The sequence below is a fragment of the Enoplosus armatus genome, chromosome 21 (genome assembly GCF_043641665.1).
Source record: "Enoplosus armatus isolate fEnoArm2 chromosome 21, fEnoArm2.hap1, whole genome shotgun sequence".
NCBI lineage: Eukaryota > Metazoa > Chordata > Actinopteri > Centrarchiformes > Enoplosidae > Enoplosus > Enoplosus armatus.
In genome coordinates, this window is record NC_092200.1 from 12,972,408 (window position 1) to 12,994,354 (window position 21,947).

General features: G+C 39.7%; 1 protein-coding gene across 1 annotated transcript in view; it reads right to left on the minus strand.

Annotated features, from left to right (window-relative positions):
- Positions 1–21,947, minus strand: part of ctnnd2a (catenin (cadherin-associated protein), delta 2a) — a 198,898-nt gene that overhangs the window by 37,726 nt on the left and 139,225 nt on the right. Inside the window, exons 15-16 of the mRNA XM_070927742.1 lie at positions 13,195–13,381; positions 1,229–1,346 (exon numbers count right to left, since the gene is read on the minus strand). Of these exons, the coding sequence (XP_070783843.1) occupies positions 1,229–1,346; positions 13,195–13,381 (305 nt within the window). The remainder of the gene's footprint in view (positions 1–1,228; positions 1,347–13,194; positions 13,382–21,947) is intronic.

Genomic DNA, 21,947 nt, shown 5'->3' on the forward strand with positions numbered 1-21,947 from the left:
AATATTCCTCTGATCTTGTGCATTTCTGTCTGGATTTGTGAACATGAAAGGCAAAGAGGAGGCTGAGACCGTCTTGATGATCAAAAGCGTGATGGGGGGGGGATTTCTATGAGAGCACTAAAGGAGACGCAACTGATTACACAAGTATATGGGCACATGAACTGGTAGATAATCAGTTATAATGTTACTAATACATAATTTTTTTAATGATCTGAACAAAGGTTTTGGTATTGGTAAAGTGCAGCTACTAGGTATTAACTATATGTAGTTGACTCCTTGAGATCTATTTTCTTGTAAGTATTTTTAATGACAGACCAGATCAGTCTGCCAACTGAACAGGCAGATGAGTGTGAGGTGGAGGTAGTCTGGGCAAAGCAGGTGTGCAAAAAAGAAGATCAGGCAGACACAATACAAAATGAGCATGTGGCTAATGTGCCTTTCTATTTCAACAGTGACCACCTGCTGGTTCACCTGCCAATCAGTTTTTGTTACTGTGGCGACAGCAGTACTCTGGTGACTGCAGTCAGAGGGTGAAGAGGGGCTGGCAGTTAAACAGTGATTAAGGATAGCCATTTAGAGAGGCTGGGAAACAGGGAGACCTTGAGAAGTCAGCCATCCACAACGCTATTTATGTAGTATTGACTGGCCCCCACATACTGTGTCATGAACACACACATACACACACACACTCCAACGCCAACATGAACATGTCCTCACACACAGAAAAACACAAAGTGAACATAAACCCACTCAACTTTGACTACTGGCAGAGTGAAATTGCCAACAAGAAGTGCTGCAACACTTTAAATTTGAGAGCTTTAATTTCCCCTAAATAAGACATGGTGATGAACTGCACGCTCCTTGAAAACCAAAATTCTTCTCTGTGGCTGCTGGCAATGAAAGGAGGTTCAGCCATTGTTGCTGGGTTTTTTTTCATTTCTCACCTCCTGTGCAACGAAAACATTTCACCAGTTTGTGTCTACAAGAGAGGGAATGAGACACGTTCTCTCTTGCAGCACAACTTCATGGTTTTGTTTTAAAATACACATTCATTGAGTGATAATCTTTCCTAGTGTGGTTTTAAAGCAAAGCACAATGGAGAAGGAAAGACAAATAAGTGCATGAATGAATTTATGCAGGCACAGTCATGCGCATTATATTACACAAGCCACAGTCACACACACACACACACACACACACACACACACACACACACACACACACACACCTTGCTGTCGATCTCGCTGCTGCCCAGAGAGGTCTGGATGACGTAGAGCAGAGCATCTGTCAGGCCGTCACACTCCCTCATCCTTCTCCTCGCCTCCTCACCTGCGGAGCTTACATTCCTGCAACACACACACATACACACACATAGAACACTGGTCAGAGTATGTATCTATGTCTGTGTGTTTGCCGTACAGAAAGAGAAAAAACAAATGGGGAAAGAAAGAGAGTTGGTGAGGAGGGAAGATAAGACAGGGAGACAGATGAAAGAAAAAAAGAGAGCGGGTAACGATAGGTGTAGAGAGAGAGAGAGAGAGAGAGAGAGAGAGAGAGAGAGAGAGAGAGAGAGATACTGAGGAACCTGGCAGCTCTCCCTAAACTAAACAATTGAAAAGGGAACATTAAAATTCTGGATACATCTCAATCTATGCCCTGAAGGCTCGCTTCAATTTAAAGCACTTGACTTCAGTCCAAAAAAAAAAGAAAAGGGAAAAAAAAGCTGCTTTAGTCAGACAGTCGGTGCCTGAACTTCACAGCCAACACTCACACCAACGCTGCTTTGATAATATGACAATATTGTCCCATCTATTATTAGCAGCTTTGCCAATGTGATACACAGAAATAATGAATAGCATTGTAATTGAACTGGAGGTGCAGGTGGGTGGTGTTGGGTTGGCTTTGTTTGGGTTTCAACATGGACCTGTCTGTGATGCAGATACGCTCAGTACCAGACATTGACTCATGTGCCTGTGTCAATAAAATAAATATGAAACTGCGGTGTGTCGTATGAGCTAGATTGAATATTTTATTTCCGTTATAAATCTCTGTTGGAGCTGAATCCATATGACAAAAAGCACACAAGAAACTAACACTTTCACTCTAATATATACTTAAATAAACGTGTAGATATGCAAAATGAATTATTTCATATAATGCACCCAAAATGCCTTACGACTTTTCCTATAGCAGACATAATGTTTGCTGACGCATTTCATCAACAACACTCAACACAAGAATGAACAGCTGAATGTTTATGTAACTTCAAAGAGGACATGATTTAAGGTCACTCAACATTACCCATTAACCAGAGCATAACAATGCTTACGCTGCAGTGACCGACTCCACAGGGATAAATTATGATGCAGTTTGACTAATGTCAATTCATTAGCATACACTTTACATTAACACAAACTGGATATAATTAGGATGATCAGTGTGTTATCACAGTGTTACTACTGATAAAATATGACCAAAAAACTGGTAGGTAAATAGAATTAATTTTTATTTTTAAGAAGCTGAATTAAATTCAAATCTGTTTAAAAACAGCTTCATAAATTTCCTCAGTCAATCCCTTGCTCACAAATAGGATTCACTAAAATATAAAAGCAAGAAATGTTTCTCAGTGAGTATAGAGTGTGTTTCTGTGTGTATCATGCTGTAGACAGCCTTTAGGGAAATCAATGTTAGGGCCATAACAAGCATAGAGTATTATGTGTGTATGTGTAAATACCCAAGAGACAAATGCTTACACGCAGTCTTAAAAACTTATTGTCACAAACCACTCTATACACTTCCTCAGCATAGCCACAATTGGCAAAATCAATTCTTGTCAATTCAACTCACAGTGATAATGGAAGGAGACAGTGATGTCTTATTATATAACACAATATTGTCACTACTAGTGTGGTGATAGTTGTGGAGTGGGAGTACCATGCTCAGAGACAGGAACACTTCAGCGGATAAGTGCGTAGAGGTTCTGAGGTTATTTACTATAGCAAGGCTAAGGAAGGCTACAATTGTTGTTGAGTATGACCATGAACAGCCGATTGTGATTTTATAACTACTATACTACTACTATAACTAGAATGGATCAGTTTATCACTGAGGGACTTTGTTTAGATAATGTCTACTTGTCTAGTTTACTAAACATTTTACCCAGTATGTTTAAACACAACTAGGGACTTTGATGTGATTTGCACAGGGGCCAACATTATGTGGCTTGTATGTATTTTAACAATAACGTTATCAAACCACAGAGCTGTTTCTTGTGGTTGGGTCTTAATAAAGGGACCAGGGAGAAAGACTTGGCAATAACACACCGAGTGAAGTTTGCAAATATGTCAATGTCATCATACCACACCATTATGGCCTTCAGCTACAATACCACTGTGTGAATGTGGAGCCACGGCGTTCACGTTTATTATGTCTCTATATTTATTGGCTGGTTGTTACACACTGAACCTTTATGTGAGAACAATACTGCAATGAACCCTCCATTATGCTGCCTTGCCGATAAGGGGATATGGGTGCAGACAACTGGCAGAACAGAGAGCAAGAAATTAACAAACCAATTACTGAAGTTTGGTAACACAAGTTTAAACATCTTTCTTTAAAAGGTGAAATGTCAAAAGAACTGATGAGAGAGACAACAGAGGTGTGAACGAGGAGACAACGTGATGGTATGAATGAATAAGTTCATCCATCACATTGGCATAATAAAGAGATCACAGCTGTTTCACCAGTCTATGAGATGAGGTCAATCATTTATTGTACTGATGGGAAAGAGAGAGAGGGAGAGAGGAGAAGACACAAGAACTCAATTAAAACTTCACGTTCACGGCTCCCCGCTTCCAAGAGAAGGTCAAGTCATTTTCGCCCGCTTTGAATGCTAATGGGCAAACAAGCTCACGATGGAAAACCCGCTTAGCGGAGACAAAATTCTCTGTCGAGTCGATATAAAACAACAGAACAGTGAAAACACTTCACCTTGACTAATGTTTAAGCACTGAAGACAAAAGGTGGGTGGGTGAGAAAGAGAGAGGGTGGATTATTTATTGCTTTAACGCTCAGCCTTGAATATGCTGACTTCTACTGAGATTTCCATCAAGAATTTTTTTTCCTGATGCCTTATCATGGGTAGAGGCGAAGCACCTCGCTGTGCAACATAAATGTTTAAACAAGAGAACTTTCACAAAATGGGGATGTTTGCCTGCATAGATGTGCACTACAAGACAGAAAGAATGCTTGAAAATGTCCTTGCTTCCGTTGTATATGGATTTGACAAGAACTTAAAGTTCTTAACTAAAAATGGGGAAAAAAAGGGATGGACCATCATTTGGCAACACACAGACCGAGCCTTAAGTAAAGTGTGCATTACTTCTTTGCTTTCTCTTTCTGTGGATAAAGATAGACACTGTGAGGCAATTTGAGACCTTCAAAATACACTTTCTTAATGTTAAAGCTGACTAGTTTTGCACAACCAGACCGCCTCATTCAGTTTTTCTAAGACTGGCATATACTTGACTCGATGAAAAATTCTGCCTCTGTTCTATTTCTTGCTCAAATTGTATTCAAAACACAATAAAAATATGAAGAAGTAGATTTTTTAGATTTAGAGAAATTTGACGTCTCTAGAACAGCCATGTGCTTCCAGACTGAAAATTATAAACACAGACCAATGACATCCCTGCGAGTAGAGCAATAAACCCGTCAGGTGTAGTAAGGGTTCATTTTGTTGACTGATTTCATCCATGGCCCACTAAACAACTAGCTAAGCCAGATCCACTTAGTAAAATAGAGCAACTCTGCATGCTTTTATGCTTCAAGATATTAGAATCTATATACTGTAGCATATAGGAGATGTAAAGTAAAGCCAGAAAGATGTATATGTACTCTCAATACATTCAAGGTCCCTACAGTGTGTTAGTGTCACACAGTGATCTACAGACCTGCCATGCAAATTCCTGTGCAATCTTTTAAATACCTAGAAATGAAAATAACTCTGATGTTGGCATTGTGCTATGTCATATCTTTAACTACTGGCTGCCTGTTATCCACTGTTTAATAGCTTGTGTCTGGACACACCGCCCTGGAAAGGCCTGAACACATCTGCCCCATGGACTGGAGATGAACATTATGTGTTTGTGTTTATGTGTACTTCACGTAAGAAACAATGTGAACGTGCTTGTATCTGTATCTGTGTGTGTGCTTGCTGCCTGTGCACATGTGCTTGTTAGTCTAGTGGTTCTGTAATGAAGCATGAAATATTGTGCCTTTTTTGCAACACGCCTTTCCTTCTGTGCTAGTTACTGACTAACACAGCGGGGCCAGGATTTGTTATGCGGAAAATAGCCTGGTAACTTTTTTTTGGTCTGGGTGTAATGTGTCCTCAGGCATTCTCACATCCTGCTGTGTTGCATCACGGAATATTTAGATAATGCTAGCTTGTTTGTTTGAGTCAGCTTCCTCACTCTAACATAAGGGATTCATGAACCCTGGTAATATAATCTGTGCATATGGTTATCGCTGAGAGACGGCGAGAGCAGATCAGATGGCACATTTCATGAGAAGATGAAGGATGAGTATGGAAGATGACATTTGAAGCAATGTGTGTGTGTGCATAAGTCCAAAAACACTTTGCTGAAAGAGGGCAAGTGAGCATCTACATGTTTGTTTTCAATTTTGTGTGTGTGTGTGTGTGTGTATGTGATATGTGAATATCCTTAAATTTAACTGGTAATCTCTACTTTTTAACGAGTCCATTACAGGCTTACACTTCATCCTATCTGATGTCACTCCTCATTAATTCAGTAGAACTCATTAGCCTGCATCGTTAAATAATTACCTACTGAGCAAAAAGACACAGAACTTGATTAAGCATCCCATTCAGAATTTAACAGTTGTTATTTTAGCTGCAGTTAAGTAACAGAAAAGGGCCATTGGTGCCAGTGCTAAAGAGCAAGACTTTTCCCGACTTTACCTCAGAATGTTTTGAAAAATACATAGTTTACTAGTCCTAGTAGTGGCAACGTTGGCCATTAAATGGTAATATTCAGTCATTCCTGTCTTCCTGAAGCAAAATAAACAACATTGGGATTATTCTTATGGGAAAGTTTGGGAGACAACAAGTGTGGCAGTGTTGTGGCATGAGCCCTCTTTCAGGGAAACAAATTAAAATATTTATTGAAGAGCTGCTGGTCTAGCAACATTAAAGTACAGACAGACACAGACCTTTTTCTGGAACAAATGACAACAAAAATAAGGGAATGAAGAAACTGAAAAAAGTTGACTGAATTCAGCGCATGAAAAGGAAAGTACAATAAGACAAGCAGAGGTGACAAAGATAAAACACCTTTTAAACTCGCACTTTTCAGATCCCACACAGCCTTGGTTAACATACAGAGGCTAGGTTATAATCCAGTCTAGCAAAGTGTCAAACATTTTATCATCAAACATTTAGGCTACAAATGAACTCACTTGATTGACTGATTTGGTCCATTGCGCCAAAAACTAAATAAATATAATTTGAATATGGCATTGCATTGCTCAAGTCTTTTCTCACAGAAAACATGGTACACCTGTTATCTATATATGCTGTTTCCATTGGATTTTAAATTTAAATCAGTGTATGCAATTGCAACAACATTCACACTACCAAAAGGAGAATGTTTCACTGTAGTTACTGGTGTAATGCTAATGCAAAAAGTACCAAAGTATATATAATCACAGTAAAAACATCCAGGGTATTTCGACTTATATACAAAGTTTAACAGCACATAAATATTTAAAGAAAAGTAGAGTCCACATATAAGTGAGAAAAAGTTCACTAACAAGCCTCCTGGTATGTGCAGGGGTTGGCTCGGTGGTCATTAAAACATGGCAAAGTTGAACTTGCTTTTCACCAATTACAGTGTAAAAGATACTAGACAGGTGATACATTTTTCATTTGACATTGATTTTACTTTTCAGGGTGCAACAGTGTACCTCAGGAAATTAGTTGAGTCACTGAGCAAATCACGTTAGTCACTTTCTACAGTTTTAGTTGTTTTAAGATGAATGGAACATGTACAGGAAAGATGTGAACATGAGTGAATCTCGGACAGATGGCTCTCTAACGTTGCTCAAGGAACAAATGACCACTGAGTGAGTTTGTCTCAAACAGCTGGTGTGTGGTAGGTCTGCACAAGTGTCTGACCATGTGTATATGTGTGTGTGTGAAAGGGGGGCACTGGCAGGAGAGGGTCATCACCAGATGGCACACACATGCATACAAACCAATTAATATCAATGAAATAAATATGGAAACAAACTCATTCGTGACCACACACTCCTTAGTCTTGATTCATCTAATAACTCATCCCACTGCTCTCCCACATCTGTGGGTGTCTAAAACGAAACAAATTGAAAGTGCTTAGGAGCGTGTGATCCTGATAACACACACACACACACACACACACACACACACACACACACAAACAAACAAACAAGTGTGTACAACGTGGAGGCAGCAGGTTTTCTCTGGCTTGGCTGTAAACCAACAACCTGCAGGGAGGTAAACAGCCCCTGAATGGAGGATATGGAAACCCCTGCACAGGAGGCCTTGTGTCCGGCCTGATAACACAATACCTGGGTGCGTGGGTGCGTGCGTGCGTGCGGGGGGGGGGTGGGGTGGGGGGGGCTTTAATAACCATCATCTGATTAGACAACATACGTGTCCATCAGCATCATTAACTGCTTGGCCCACATTTATCATATGCACACATGAACACACAAACATACATGGAAATACACACATTCACACACTAGCACACACCCATAATCGAAACACCTGATGCCTTGACACCAGTTCACTCCCATTATCACATGCAACTCCTCCACACCGGCTGTGATTTCTGAGATTGATTCAGTTTAACGCCTTTGTATTTCAATGGGCACAAATGTGTGTGTGCTCACATGCGCACATTCACTTAGACATGAACATATACATACACATACACATATACAAGCTCACATACAGTACATACACCCTCAAACACACATGCACACACATTAACAAATAGACATAGGTACACAAGTATACACAAAGACGTGTACACACTCTCGTGCATTACTCAGACACACAAGCACACACAGCGAAGGGATAATGAGAGAGGTGAGAGGTCTGAAATTGAGCTGAGGTACACTGGGACCTGAACATTGTGGCCTTGTGTCACTTTAACCCCCCAGAACAGATAGTGAGATAGAAAACAACCCTGGAGAGCAGCAGAAACACCTTTATTACCTTCTATGTCTCAGCTCCCTTCTTTGAGATCCTGTTAGTCTCTCCTTCTCATTGTTCACCACTTCTACATTCTCTCTGTTCTAATCTTCCCAACTTCTGGCCTTCCTCTCCTTTACCAGCTTTTACAATTTGATCTGTAACTTTGCAGTGTGGAGCAGTGCACTGACAGAATCATTCGTCTTCCCCTGCATCTTCACACACACACACACACACACACACACACACACACACACACACACACACACACACACACACTAAAGTCCTGTAAACACTTTAGTGAGTTAGGAAATAATAAACAACAAATAACTAGCCTTAAACTTACTTTTAAGACTAACTTAGTCTTACAATACACCTTGCTTTGGGATAAACAAACAACTACAAGATTCCCATATTAAACACAATTAAGTGTGCACTCTTATCATGCACAATATTTAACACTTTACTTTTAAAAAATCTGATCTGTCAAATCACAAAAAAAACCTATCTGATGATATCTGAGAGTTCTGCCACCACTGCAGTGCAGTGGAGGTGAATTTAGTTTGTGATATACAAAAATTATTAAAATGACATTTGGAAACTCAACAGCAAACGTTTTCCAATCTGCATCGATAGATGGGAAATGTGATTTAGATGAACTAGCCCTTTAGAGCCAACCTATCTTTCCTCGTGTCATGATTTAAACACAATTGACACTTAACCATTGCCAATATGACAAATACTTGCTGTAAGTATTAATAAACCTTAGACATACATGAATGTGAAATGAAGAACCTGTTCAGCTCACTTGGCCTTAAATAGCAAAAACATCCAAAGAAAATTAAATTCATGTGTTTATTTTTACAAATTGTAGCATAAAGATACAAAACCCATTATCTCTGATGCACAAGCCGCTACCTCTTCCAACTGCAAATATGAGTACATTTGTTAGATATTACGCAGGAGAATAACTGTAAATAATAAAAACTACCTATTTTCTATACCCAGTTATGTACACCCATAATTTCTTCATATGCATTTAATAATTGTTTTCTCTAAACAAAAGATGTTTTCTGACATTTCAGTGGTAATAACCTATTGGACCATCCTCTCCCTAAAAAATGTAAGTGTTCTCATCCCGATCCACACACAGGTGGACAAGAAAAAATGCAACCCAAATGCAAATGTAATCATGCAAAACAGCCTAAAAAATACCACAGTTAAATCAGCACTGCTGCGACTCTGACTCATCCCCAATGTAATATTTTTTGCAAATGCAAAGTTATTAGTAGACTGAATTAGATTTGCACAGGTGTTTGTGGTATTGAGTTACTGTGTATAATCATCTTGTCCTGTACCACAGGCCCCCACGGCAGTTCCTGTGCTGTTCCTTTAGAATGCTGACAACAAACAACGAAAAACCTACACTGGATTTTACCTTCCAAATGCTTATTTATGCTACAACGTCTCTAACTGCATCCAAGCAATACTCCCTGCTCTGCGAGCTGGAGTTCAAATTTAGAATAGGAATCACAGTGGTGCACTTCACAATACAGTAGATGCTCTAAGGTGGAGTAGAGCATCTGGGGTACTATTATGTTTAAGATATTTTTTACATGTTGTAATTAATAACAATTGATACAAAAAGAAGTGTGAGTGTTGGATTGTTGTCTTCCCACTGACTGGAGATGATGTACATTTGACTGGTCAGCCAGCGGTCAGAGAAGGCTGAAAAGCATTCACAACTTCAAGTATGCAAATATCCAGCAAGTCAACATTCATTTTGGATATTTGGGAAGACCACAAATGTGTATGCTAGTATTCATATTTAAAGTGATCACAAATGGAACAATGACCGGAGCAACTGGAGCCTTTACTTCGGTATGTTGATTACATACACACATGCACATGCACACAATGTAGCACTGTGCACACAAAATTATGTGAATATATGCACAAACCTGTTTGTAACATCTTCAGAATGGCTTTGAAATGCTTTTGAGAGACATTCAATAGCTGGAGATAAGCATTCGAAAACAGCTTGAGAGGAGCTCTGCAAAGCGAGTGGGGTGAGGTGTAATCCAGAGGCTGCTGGTGGTTGATTGAGCATACAGCTCAAAGAGAGACGGCCAAGTGGACATAGAGTTGTTTTTTTTTTCTAAACCGTCTCAACCCTCTGTGGAGTTGGTGGGAAAGTGTGTACGCACTGTAGACGAACAAATGTTGTTTATGGGATCAAGGACCAGAGCTCCTTTTCTGTGCTAACGCCGTACAAGTCAAATACACACAGCCAGAATTAAAAATCACAACTATAGAAGTGTGTTTGTGAAGGGGGTTTTTCTATTTACAAAGGTTGAACTTTAGGTGGCATATTGGCGAAGTGGTTAGAGTGGTTAAAGCTGGTTAGAGCAGGTTGGGGGTTCGATCCCCGGCTGCCCCGATGGGGACCAGCACCTTCCATTGGTGTGTGAATTAATGGGTGAATGAGACTTAACTGTGAAGTGCTTTGGGAACCGTGAAGGTTGAAAAGCGCTATATAAGTGAGATCATTTAGCGTCATCACTAAAGATTGGACTAAAGTCAAACTACATAGCAAATTGTGAAATATCAATGACAGATTTTTTTTGTGTGATGATTGTCTGGAATTAACAAAAGCTGACTTAAGTGTCATCCTATCATAGAGCTAATGTGGCTATAAGGTGAACTTGAAAGTGTATCTACCAATGTTACATTGGATGCAGACTTTTTACACAGTCAAATCCACATGGGAATTTCTCTGTGAATTCTATAGACAAATGTTTTTTTAAAAAGATGTTACTGCTAGGATCACCAGGATGAGTTTAAAAACACTCTGGACTTCTGACTCAGTTTTGGCAATCTTTTGAGTTAGCAAATAATTAAGGCAGTCCCCCACTACACCTAGTCTGCGGCATCGACTTTTTCATCAGTGGCATGTCAGCTTAGTACGATGATTTTCTTATCCACTTATCCAACAACATTAGATTGCTCATAATAAATAGTTATGTGAAATCAATTTTACTTGTGAACAAAAAATATTAACTCACATTTCTGCTGCTCATGTTCTGTTGACACATTTTTGGATCAATTAAATTAGCAGAAGAGAAAATTCCATATGCAAGGAGGCTCAGACTATCAATATTAACAGCTTTATGCTCAGTTTACTGCACATATGCCACTGAAACTAGCAGGTTCATTGTTCTTGTAATTTGACTGAAAGAACATGAGGTGCAGCTGAAAGTAACATGAGGAGTTGTGTTAATGTAAGAGATATTACAGTATGGGCACACAAATACTTTTGAAAAATAAGATCAAATGCTATTGATAAAACTGGCATGTTGAATATCCCTGGTCTAAATATAAGTTTATATGTGTCTATCTGTATTTGTATGTAAAAACAGGAAAACAGTTATTTTGATTTAACTGACAACTTCTTTGGTAAGTTTAGTGAACTTCTTGGTATTTCGAGTTGGGCAAACTCAATCATATACAGCAATTTGAGAGCAGCCTACATGAAAAAGCCAGGAAAATTAAAAATGAATTACATTGGACTTAAATTGAGTAAAATGTAAGAGCATTGCTGTGAAAATTGAGTTGCATCAACTGTAATAGTACATTTTAACAGTTTTTACCAACTCTTCTTTTTGTGTGTATTGCTTCAAATCTGCATTGAATAATTAGCATAGCATTAACACATTACACATTTTGAAAATTAAATTGAGAAACAAATATCATAATGTTACCAATCATTTATGTTGAATAACCAAATATATGAAGTAATTTTTCCTGTAATGCAGAAAAGTGAATTTAAACATTGTAAACAAAATCAGAGGTAAACAATTTCTGAAACATTAGGAGAAACAGACCTGTCTTTCTCTCTGAAAATTACAATTTAACCCTACAATGTATTTAATATCAGTTTCCAAAATACCTAACGTCTATAAAATTTCAGTTTTCTACTTGGTAGTGAAGGCATGTCCAGCTTCTCTGCAATAAATACATGACTTCACATATGGTGGTGGTTTGTATGGCATTTAGTCTCAAAACCCGCGCACATAAAAACCAGCCATGAGGACTTCTTCCCCGCGAGCATACAGCACAGAACGGAAAAACATCCTCGCGAGGGAGCATTTCTTTTCTGCGTGCACAAATGCAGTCCTGGGAGCACGGGGCTGTGACGAGCGCTCGCAACTGTCCTCACAAGCTGTCTCTTCGAACTCAAACTTCTCCGACTTCCAAAAAGTCAAATTAACATCGTGATCTCCAAAGCTGTAAGTCCTTCATCATGTCACATATTTATCAGCATAATGCACCAAAAAGAAAGTCTTGACACACAAAGGACTCGTACAATTGGAGGAGGTGTTGCTATGGTTACCAGCACAAGTTAGTGAAAGAGACAGAGTGAATGTATGGGAAGGAGAGAGAGAAACAACTGTGTACATACAGTATTGTTTATAGTAGTGAATAGATACATCTATAATAAAACAGCAGTGAAGATTCAAAAGAGACAAGATTCATTCTCAAACACTAAGATTGTCTCATTATGGTAAATCTCAGTAGGTATCATATGAATCACACACACACAGAGTTTATATACACTGTGGAGCTGTGAAAACCATGGTGAATTATGCATACTACAACTGTATGTCTGCAAGTAATCATTAACACGACAATGTGATCTGTATTCGGTTTTTCTGAGGGTTAAGAAAGCAAGTGAAAACACATACTTATATGTTTATATGGCATTTACTTGTTTTCATATAATGAGAGTGACATTAGGGATGAAAAAGAGGAAGAAAAAAGTGCCCATGCTTTGACAGGATTGTCCATTATAGGAGCATATGTGTGTGTGTGTGTGTGTGTGTGTGTGTGTGTGTGTGTGTGTGTATGTTATCCAGTGTGTGTGCTGATTTTACCTGAGGCAGCCTGTAGCATTGCGCAGCACCTGGGAGGTATGAAGGTGGAGCTTGCGGTCGTCATGGTGATTGGGGGAGGAGTCCCAGTTAGAGTGGGGTATGATGACGCTATTGGTCAGAACGGCCAGGGCATCCTGGATGATTGGCATCTTCAGAGCATCACATGAAGACAGGTTCCATAGCACACCTACACACACGTGCGCAGAAAGGAATGCACATTAAGAAAGTAATTCATTTTTGCATTATTTTTTAAATAATAATTAAAAAGAGTGTTCTAGAGAAAACCAAGCAATTATGTAATTAATGGCAAATTGAATTGCTCGTGTCTCTAATTGCAATAATAAAAAATACTCTATCATATAAATGTAATCAAGATTGGTGATTTTCCAGTTTCCGACAGAGGAATAGACGCTGTCCTATACGGACCTGGACCTATAGTCAAAAAATTATTAAGGGATTTTACATTTTGGCGGGTCGCTTCTATTTTAACCGGCGCAGCTTTTCTAGTCTTTACAGCACTGGTTTAGCGGATCGGGAAACTCAAGACCAATTGCATGCGAGTTAAGCCAGCCCACGTGATGCTACTCAGCCAATCAAATCTGTGCATTCCAGGCGCTAAACATTGCGACTCTGAATACAGTCAGACGAGAGAGGTGAGAGGCGAGTGACAGATGATAAGACGACTGAACAATACAGGGAGAGATACTGTGAAGTCAAGATGTGAACAGTTAACAAAGAAACAGGGACAAAAAATGTTGTCAAAATGTTTTTGAATTGTACTTTCTTTATTTGATTTGAAAGTCAGTTGTTGATTACATGCAGACGTTGATACAACTCCTAGGCTACTTCAATATATATCACAATAAATCACAATGCAAGTTAGACATTATGATGTTCCGGACATTTGCTTGAGGAGCTTTTCTCCAATTTTAGTTGAATACCACTGTCATAGAGTATAAAACCAATCTTTGTGTGTTCTAGCAAAGCTTTTATATGTGACGTACAACATAACTATTAAGAATGTAAAACTGAAAACAAGACTCCAAAAAGGACTTCATATTCATGCAGGATCGACAAAAGATCTTGCACTGACTATGGAATTTCTGCTGTGTAACATTTTAAATGCTAATGGTAAACCAGAATGCTGCTTCATTTAGGGACTATTTGACAGAATGTATACAATATAAATTATTAATATGTTATAGGTTTGTGTTCTTCATTTAAGATCAGTTAAATACAGCTGAATAAAACTACAAAATCTCTCTCTTTGTACTGTTTCCTACAGTGCAGTGTGATTGCCTTTTTAACAATATTTCTATTATTGCTCTGCTCAAATCTGTGTTGTTGGAGCACAGCTAAGTGAAGACAACACTGTTATCCACTTTTCTTTTTCACCTTTTCACTCTCTCTGTCAACTTTCCACATCATTTATAAACACATATTTTATGGAATTTTAAAGCAAATGGTTCCATTAGCCTCTCAGAGAAATACATTTCAGTGTATTTTGTGAGGTCACTGCAGTTTAAGCCTGTCTTTCTGGTTGGTTTAAGAAATTAAAACAACCCTAAACTTTTTTTAACCTATTGCATAATGATACTGACTAATGTCAGCCAGACCTTTCACTGCACTGGAACATCACAAATGAAGTGTGGAGGTACTTCAGGACTGGCAATGCTCATTTTTAACACTTTTGAAAATGCCACCCACTCTTTTATTCTGTAATCTGACTCTACAATCTACCTCATACTAGTGATATCTGAGGAAATTAATTAGTTTGTTGGTTCAGGCAGGAAGCCAACTGTCCGACCAGTACATAATTTATCTCACACTGTGTGGTGGGGACACACACGCATTTATATGCACACACACACACACACACACACACACACTCTAAGCATATGCAGAGATATACAGTCGATGTACGCAACTGTATGTGCACACATGCTCAAGCTAGTTTGTATGTACACAAGGATACTTTCAATCACCTGCAAGGACACAGATACTCTACACACACACAGACACATGAATGCTGTAACCACATACAGTATGGTTACACACACACACACAAACACACACACACACACACACACACACACACACACACACACACACACACACATTTTCCTTCTTCTTGTCAGATGGGATACCAGATGTCTCTTCGCAGTCCGGTGACAGCACTAGCCTTGTTGGTCAGCTGTGACACACTCATGCACATGCAAAGCACACATTCACGCACATGCACACACAGGCTCCATCAGCATTCTCGCATTCTAAATATGTTAATTAGTCCCTGCTGCTTGCACTGGTCATCCCTACCAGAGAGCAAGATACAAAAACAGATATAGAAACAAACAATAAGATAAAAATGTGTGAAACAGAAGGAAGCAGAGATGAAAGACAGAAATAGAAAACTAATGAGAGGGGAAGAGAGCTGGAGGAGCTGAGTGATGGTTTAGGGAGACAGGAACAGATTGAGACAACAGAGCAGACATGTAACACGTTTTTAATATGACAAACTATAAAAAGCTGTGGTGTTGAAGGTCACCATCTCTCACGTATTTGGTGTCAGACTCCAGATGTCACAGGTCCCAGATGACAGATGTCATTCATTTGCACAGTTAACGCGCAGATAAAATATGGGCACATCTGAAGACACTCTGTGCTCTGTACTCAATGGACCGTGTTCATAGAGGCTGTCAGCCAGCTAAATGATGTCCTGTTCATTTCACGATACAATATGCAAAATCCAGTTTTTGCTCAGCTCTTGTTAGATGTGAATGTGAATGAAACATAAGGGCGACAGGGAAGTGCACAGTAGTGATTATAGATACTGTCTGTCAACTGAAACGACTGAAGTTGAGCAACACACTGAATTCCTAAAAGCCCCAGGGAGGCCGCTCTGTAGCTAAACCTGACCTCTGACCTGGCTGTGTAAAAGGGGCAAACACAAAGAGAATTTTCAGTTTAGAGACTGAAAAAACATAACAAAAAACAAACAAAAAAACAACAACTATTTGCTCAACTTGTGTCAGAGAAAAGGGTCAGGACAGGTTGTGTCACTAATAATGGATACGAATTAAGCATCATTTCGCTGAAACACTCAACACAAACTGCTGTGGAGGCACTGGGAGTTGACTAGCAGCCAGTTTTGCATCGCCAACAGCAACGGCAGTCTTGATGCCTTACAGTATACTGCACTAGTGTCAGTCACAATGACAATCTGCAAATGACAACAAATGGATGGGAGGAAAATAAGGCCAAGAAAAAGATGGGGAAGGGAAAAACAATGAGAAAGAGAGAATAACATTAAAGAATGGCAGATGTTACAGAGGGAGGAACAAAAAAGGTTACAAAACATGATGGGAATTCAAAGCCATTGACAGACTAAAGAAAGAAACAGCAAATTGAGGAGCAGAAAGGTTAATTCCAAATTGAAGTTGTTATCCTAAAATAAAATTACAGGTAACTCTTATGTGGAAACTAAACAAGTGACACACTTTTAGAGTGAGAAAACAGTAGAAGAAGCCAAAGGGAAAGAAAATTAATGGGAGTCACACAGGGAGAGAAATTTAAGAAAAAAAGTGTAACCAATTATAACACAAGTAAAGACAAAGAGAAAAATGTGAGTGTGAAAAAAGTTGAAAAGAGAAAAAGAAGGCGAGATAGAGAGTGAAAGAGGACGACAGTGTGTGTCTGTATGAGAGAGAGCTTGAGAGGACAAGAAGAGGAGGGTGATAATAAGGCGATGACCTTGCATGCTGTTTGGTAGCAATCAAGTGCTCACATTCAGGCTATATGTGTGTGTGTGTGTGTGTGTGTGTGGGAGCGTGGCAACATTTGACTTCACTTTCACTAATCAGCCTCTTGTTTCACATCTCTCCTCTCAATCTCGCTCCTCTCATGGGCTCTTTTGAAACCAAGGTAAAAGCGCAAACATTCACAATTACACGTATACACAGATACACGCAGTGGCACCCGCAGCAAGGGTGAAGACACACATATTGGGAAAAACACTTCACTTATAAACCTCCGTGCTTTCAAACATCTCTTTCTGCCTTTCTCTCTGTTTCTGTCTTTCTTCCTGCGTCAGTCTATTTCTCAAGTGGTGAGTGTTTTCAGTGTGTGATTGCAATCACGTTAAAACAGTGTTATCTCTGATGAGCCGGCAGGAACCTGTCTGCTGGCTTACCGAAAGGCACTCAGCTAAGTTTCTATGGCTTCTCTAGCCAATAAACCTGCACACACAAATTAAAACACATGCACACACAACACACAGCAAAGACGAGAGAGGGTGGGTTTATGATGTAAACGTTTTGCAGACAGAGATGGAGACAAAGATTGAGCAGAGGGAGGAAGAAATACAAAGGAATAGAACTCCTCAGTGTTTTCTGGGGCAAGGGCATTGTGTCTGCCACTGTCTAACATTGGCCAAATTCAAGGCTGCCACACACACACACACACACACACACACACAGACACACACACACACACACACACACACACACAGACAGACACACACACACACACACACACACACACACACACACACACACACACACCTGCCTGCTCTAGAAACATAGATCTGTAATGCTTCGCTGAGCCCAGTGTCCTTATGGGTATAACATCAGGTGACCAACAGACAATGACATCATACTGGAGCCTTTGTGTGTGTGTGTCTATGTGTCTGTTTTCTTCCGTTCTCTCTCCTTGTCTTTATCCCTCCCTCCTCTGGCTAGTTCCCCTCAGACGCTTGACGGACAGTTTCCTAGGAGCTGGGTGGTTTGGGGAAATGGGGAGATGATTGCATGAATTCATGAATAAATGAGCGTGTGACTTGTAAGGGGAGAGTGAGGCCTGTTAGGCCTCAAGTGGTGATGTTTTATTAAACAGCCTTCATCTGTGTGACTCGATGTGAATTAGTTAGCCGCGGGGTCAGAACCCGGTGATGAGTAAAGCCAAGAACGACAAATTACATAGCTAATGTCTCGACAAAAATCTGTCAATGAAAAATCAAAAAAGAAACATTTATTTTGGATAACATTATAGGTGGCAGCAGGTTAACAATTGCTGACTTGACCCCAGGGTCATACAACTTTCCATCCCGCAGTAGGTTTGTGGAAAACATTTGTAAGCACTATCTTAAGTCCTGTATTGTGGGGTAAACTGTCACCGCCTGTACTGTAGGTTCATTCCCACTGAGAAAATGCTGCAGAGACATTTCTACAGGACACTAACAATTTTATAGCATAGTAGCAGCAAACCGGTCATCCTGGTGGAGGCATCCTGTGTCCCCCGCAGGAATCATCGTAATCACCATGAGGAGCTCTGTCTTCAAGCATTTTTGAAAAAAGGTTACAAGCTTTGACTTAAATTAAAGTGGCTTTGGCAAATACTGTAACAGTAGTGGGGACATGGAGATGCAGAAGCAGAAAAGTGTTGGTCACTTCTGTATACACATACACTTGTTTTCTCTTTGTGATGCTTTTAAGACTTACGCCTCTACTTTCATTCTAACACTGCTGTGCAAGCTATGCTAAACAGAATCAATGCATGGAATATTAATCAGCACTTTAAGACATTGACCAAATGTACTTTTGTCTCCAGTTTTCAAACATAAACAACAATTATAACTTAAGAGTACTAAATGTTTGCTCAAATGCCCACATGACTTTCTTCAGCAGTTGCTTCTCAGCTCAACAACCATTTGAGAGCAGGCAGCAGCAGAAGGGTTATGCCATGGTCCACTGCCTCAAGGTGAGCCCACAAGTAAGGATAGCATCTCCTATTGACACCCAAAGCCTCTGCATCGACCAGACTTTTACTGACAGGCTCGGAAGCCTTGACTTTGTCCTATCTACCTCACGCTGAGACCCAGGAAGCCAACAAAGCTTGTCTAAATTTAAACTTCAGAACTGACAGAGAGACAGGATAAAATGTTGAGGGAAGATTTTTCCAGTCATCAAAAAAAAAAAAACTGTATGCCTTGTCTCATTTCCCCAGACCTCAACAGACTCTTTAATCATAGAGAATATGGAAGTGCTTTGACGAAGCTGACAACACAGAGGCAGTAATGAGGAGGCTGATTTGTTATGACTCTTGCACCACCACTTCTTTTGAGTCCAGCAGTTGAGGATTGTGTCTATTGATGTAATTTGAGTATGCACCGCTGCCCCTGATGAACCTCTGGTGGTCACCAACTGCCATTTGCTTGCTTGCCTTTAAATCATTTAGCCACCAATTAGTAATGAAAGTGAAGCTTTGAGAGGAATGTAATTTGGCAGAGCAATAGTTCCAATGCCTTCTTGCTACATATCAGTGCAGAGGAGCAAACAAGTATTTTTTATAGTGCTCGTTAACTCTTTTTTAAACATTGTTCTGGTATTTGCAGCACTGGCCTGAAGGAAGGAGACTAACATTCATTTAGAGGTTCAGTCCAACGGCACTTATACTATACACTTACACTATAGATGTCAGAGGAGGAGACAATGTTACTTTATAATTTTCTTGCCTTCAGTTTTCCAGCCTGTGCAACAATCTCAACCAAAGATCTCTCAAATACTTTTTGCCATTTAAGGTTATTCTCTCTTAAAGGAAAATTCATTTTTTTACAAGCTTGATATTCTCAAAATATTGGCCAAACCAAGTCATTATTGTAGAAATAGTGGGCACAAGCTGGAAACAGCTTTACAACCAGACCAATGAAGCCAAGAAACACCATGAACAACCATAAAATCAGCAAGCTGTAATCAGCTGTATTTGGAGACTTGTGTTTAATCTGTCCGTATTTTGTATTGCAGAGCTACCTCCAGTTTCAACCTGTAAACATTATGTTTGACATATTCAGTGTTTGGAGTTACTGGTCATTTTCCAGGCCAATACAATGGAAATAATCTGAACACACAAGCTTTGTATCATTGTGCACAAATTCTTAGCAATATTGACACATTTAATTAAAACTGTGTCAATGACCAATGAAGCATGAAAAAAAAATGAACACATTGTACTGATTCTCTCTATTTGTAACAAAAAACACTTAAAACACATGCCTATTGGAATTACTGAGTAATTACGCAACAGTTGCAAGCGGTGAATTAGAGCTCCAGCAGGGTGTTCCAAGAGGCAAACGAAGACAGACTTCAAAATATGCTTGTACTGGCATGAAAGCAGTTGAAATGTGGAGTTCAATGCTAAGTACCAGAGTAAACAGACAACAGGGTAGATTCATGCATGACACTGATTCATTCAGCCAGCAGCAAAGGAGAGCCAGACAGAGAAAGGCAAAGACAGGAAGAGTCAGGGAAAGGGAGAGGGGAAGATAGAATTTCACAGTGTGTGTGTGTGTGTGTGTGTGTGTGTGTGTGTATATGTGTGTGTTTGTGCAAGATGACTATTTATAAAAGTCAAGACTCAAAATATGATGCAGTATGACTTGCGGTGCATTTAATTCATTTGTTAATATGCTTACAGACCACACAAATACACGCACACTCCATCTTCAAGCTGTGTTTTTAATCTCTTAGTCTCTCTGACACTGTAGTGATGTTATTGAAGGTGCCAGAATGTCCCTATAGGCAAAGTCTGGTGACTGTCATCATTGATGCTAAGCGTCAACACTAAATGCTCTTTATGTGAAACAAAACTTGTTTTATGGTGCAGCAGGAGTCTGTCCACAGAGGATGGTGGAAATGATTAGGTAAAAGAACATCTATTGTTGAATTTTAGTAATCTTACCATCCCTCCCTCTAGGGCTGGGCGATATGACATATATGTCCACCAGAATACAGTGGGAATACCGTTTCCACCATGGGAACTGTCTCTGCCATATATTCAGGGCTTGATTCTTGCGTGATCTTGCAAATCCAGCTTCCTCGCAAGGTAACGTGCTTTAGGCAGCAGGACTGCTTACCACATTCTCACGTGACGTGAGAGCAACAGTTGGTGGCACCTCTAAGCTGGTTTACCAACCACCCAGAAGTAGAGAGTGACAAGAAAACATGAAGGAGGAGAGTGAAATTGTAAATACAGAGCATGAAGTACCATATGGTTATTTTAAGCCATTTCTTAGTTGAATTTACAGAGTACTTACTGTATCGATATATATATAATGTTATCTCCCTCCTTCCTTATTGTTTTCCCTTGCTATATTCTTCTTACCTCCCCACATTTAGTAAATCCTCCTTCCCTTTTTTTCATCCTTTCTACTAATCACTGTTCTCCCATTTGTTGTTCACTCTTGCCACTCTTCCTCACTCCTTCTTCCAATTGTATTTCACCATCTTCAATTTCAACTGCTTGTCTGAGGAAAAGAAGCAACAGCTTGCTTCCATCCATCTTTCCTGTCTCTGCTCAACATTTCTCCCTTCTCCATTCACCTGCATGTTTCTAATTGTACTTTCAAGCTGTATTTCCTGCCTCCATCCAACCTGTTAGCAGTGTCAATAGCAGTGTCAAGATAGGCAAAATTCCTACATGTGGAAAAAACTTCCCACGTGTGCCATACATGTTTTCTCTCCACCATTTTCCAGTGGGCTGTTTCTCCTCAGAGAGCGAGCGACTTATGGAGATGTGTCTAGGGATGGATGTTTGAAGTGCTTGAAGATGAGCTTTGTCACACTGAGGAACAATGGGGTCAGAGGTCAAATTGAACATGAGAGGGTCCCACCAACTTTATCTCAGTATTCGGTGTGTGCATGTGTGATTTTGTGTGTGTCTGTTTGAATCTATGTCTGTGAATGTGATTATACATTATATTT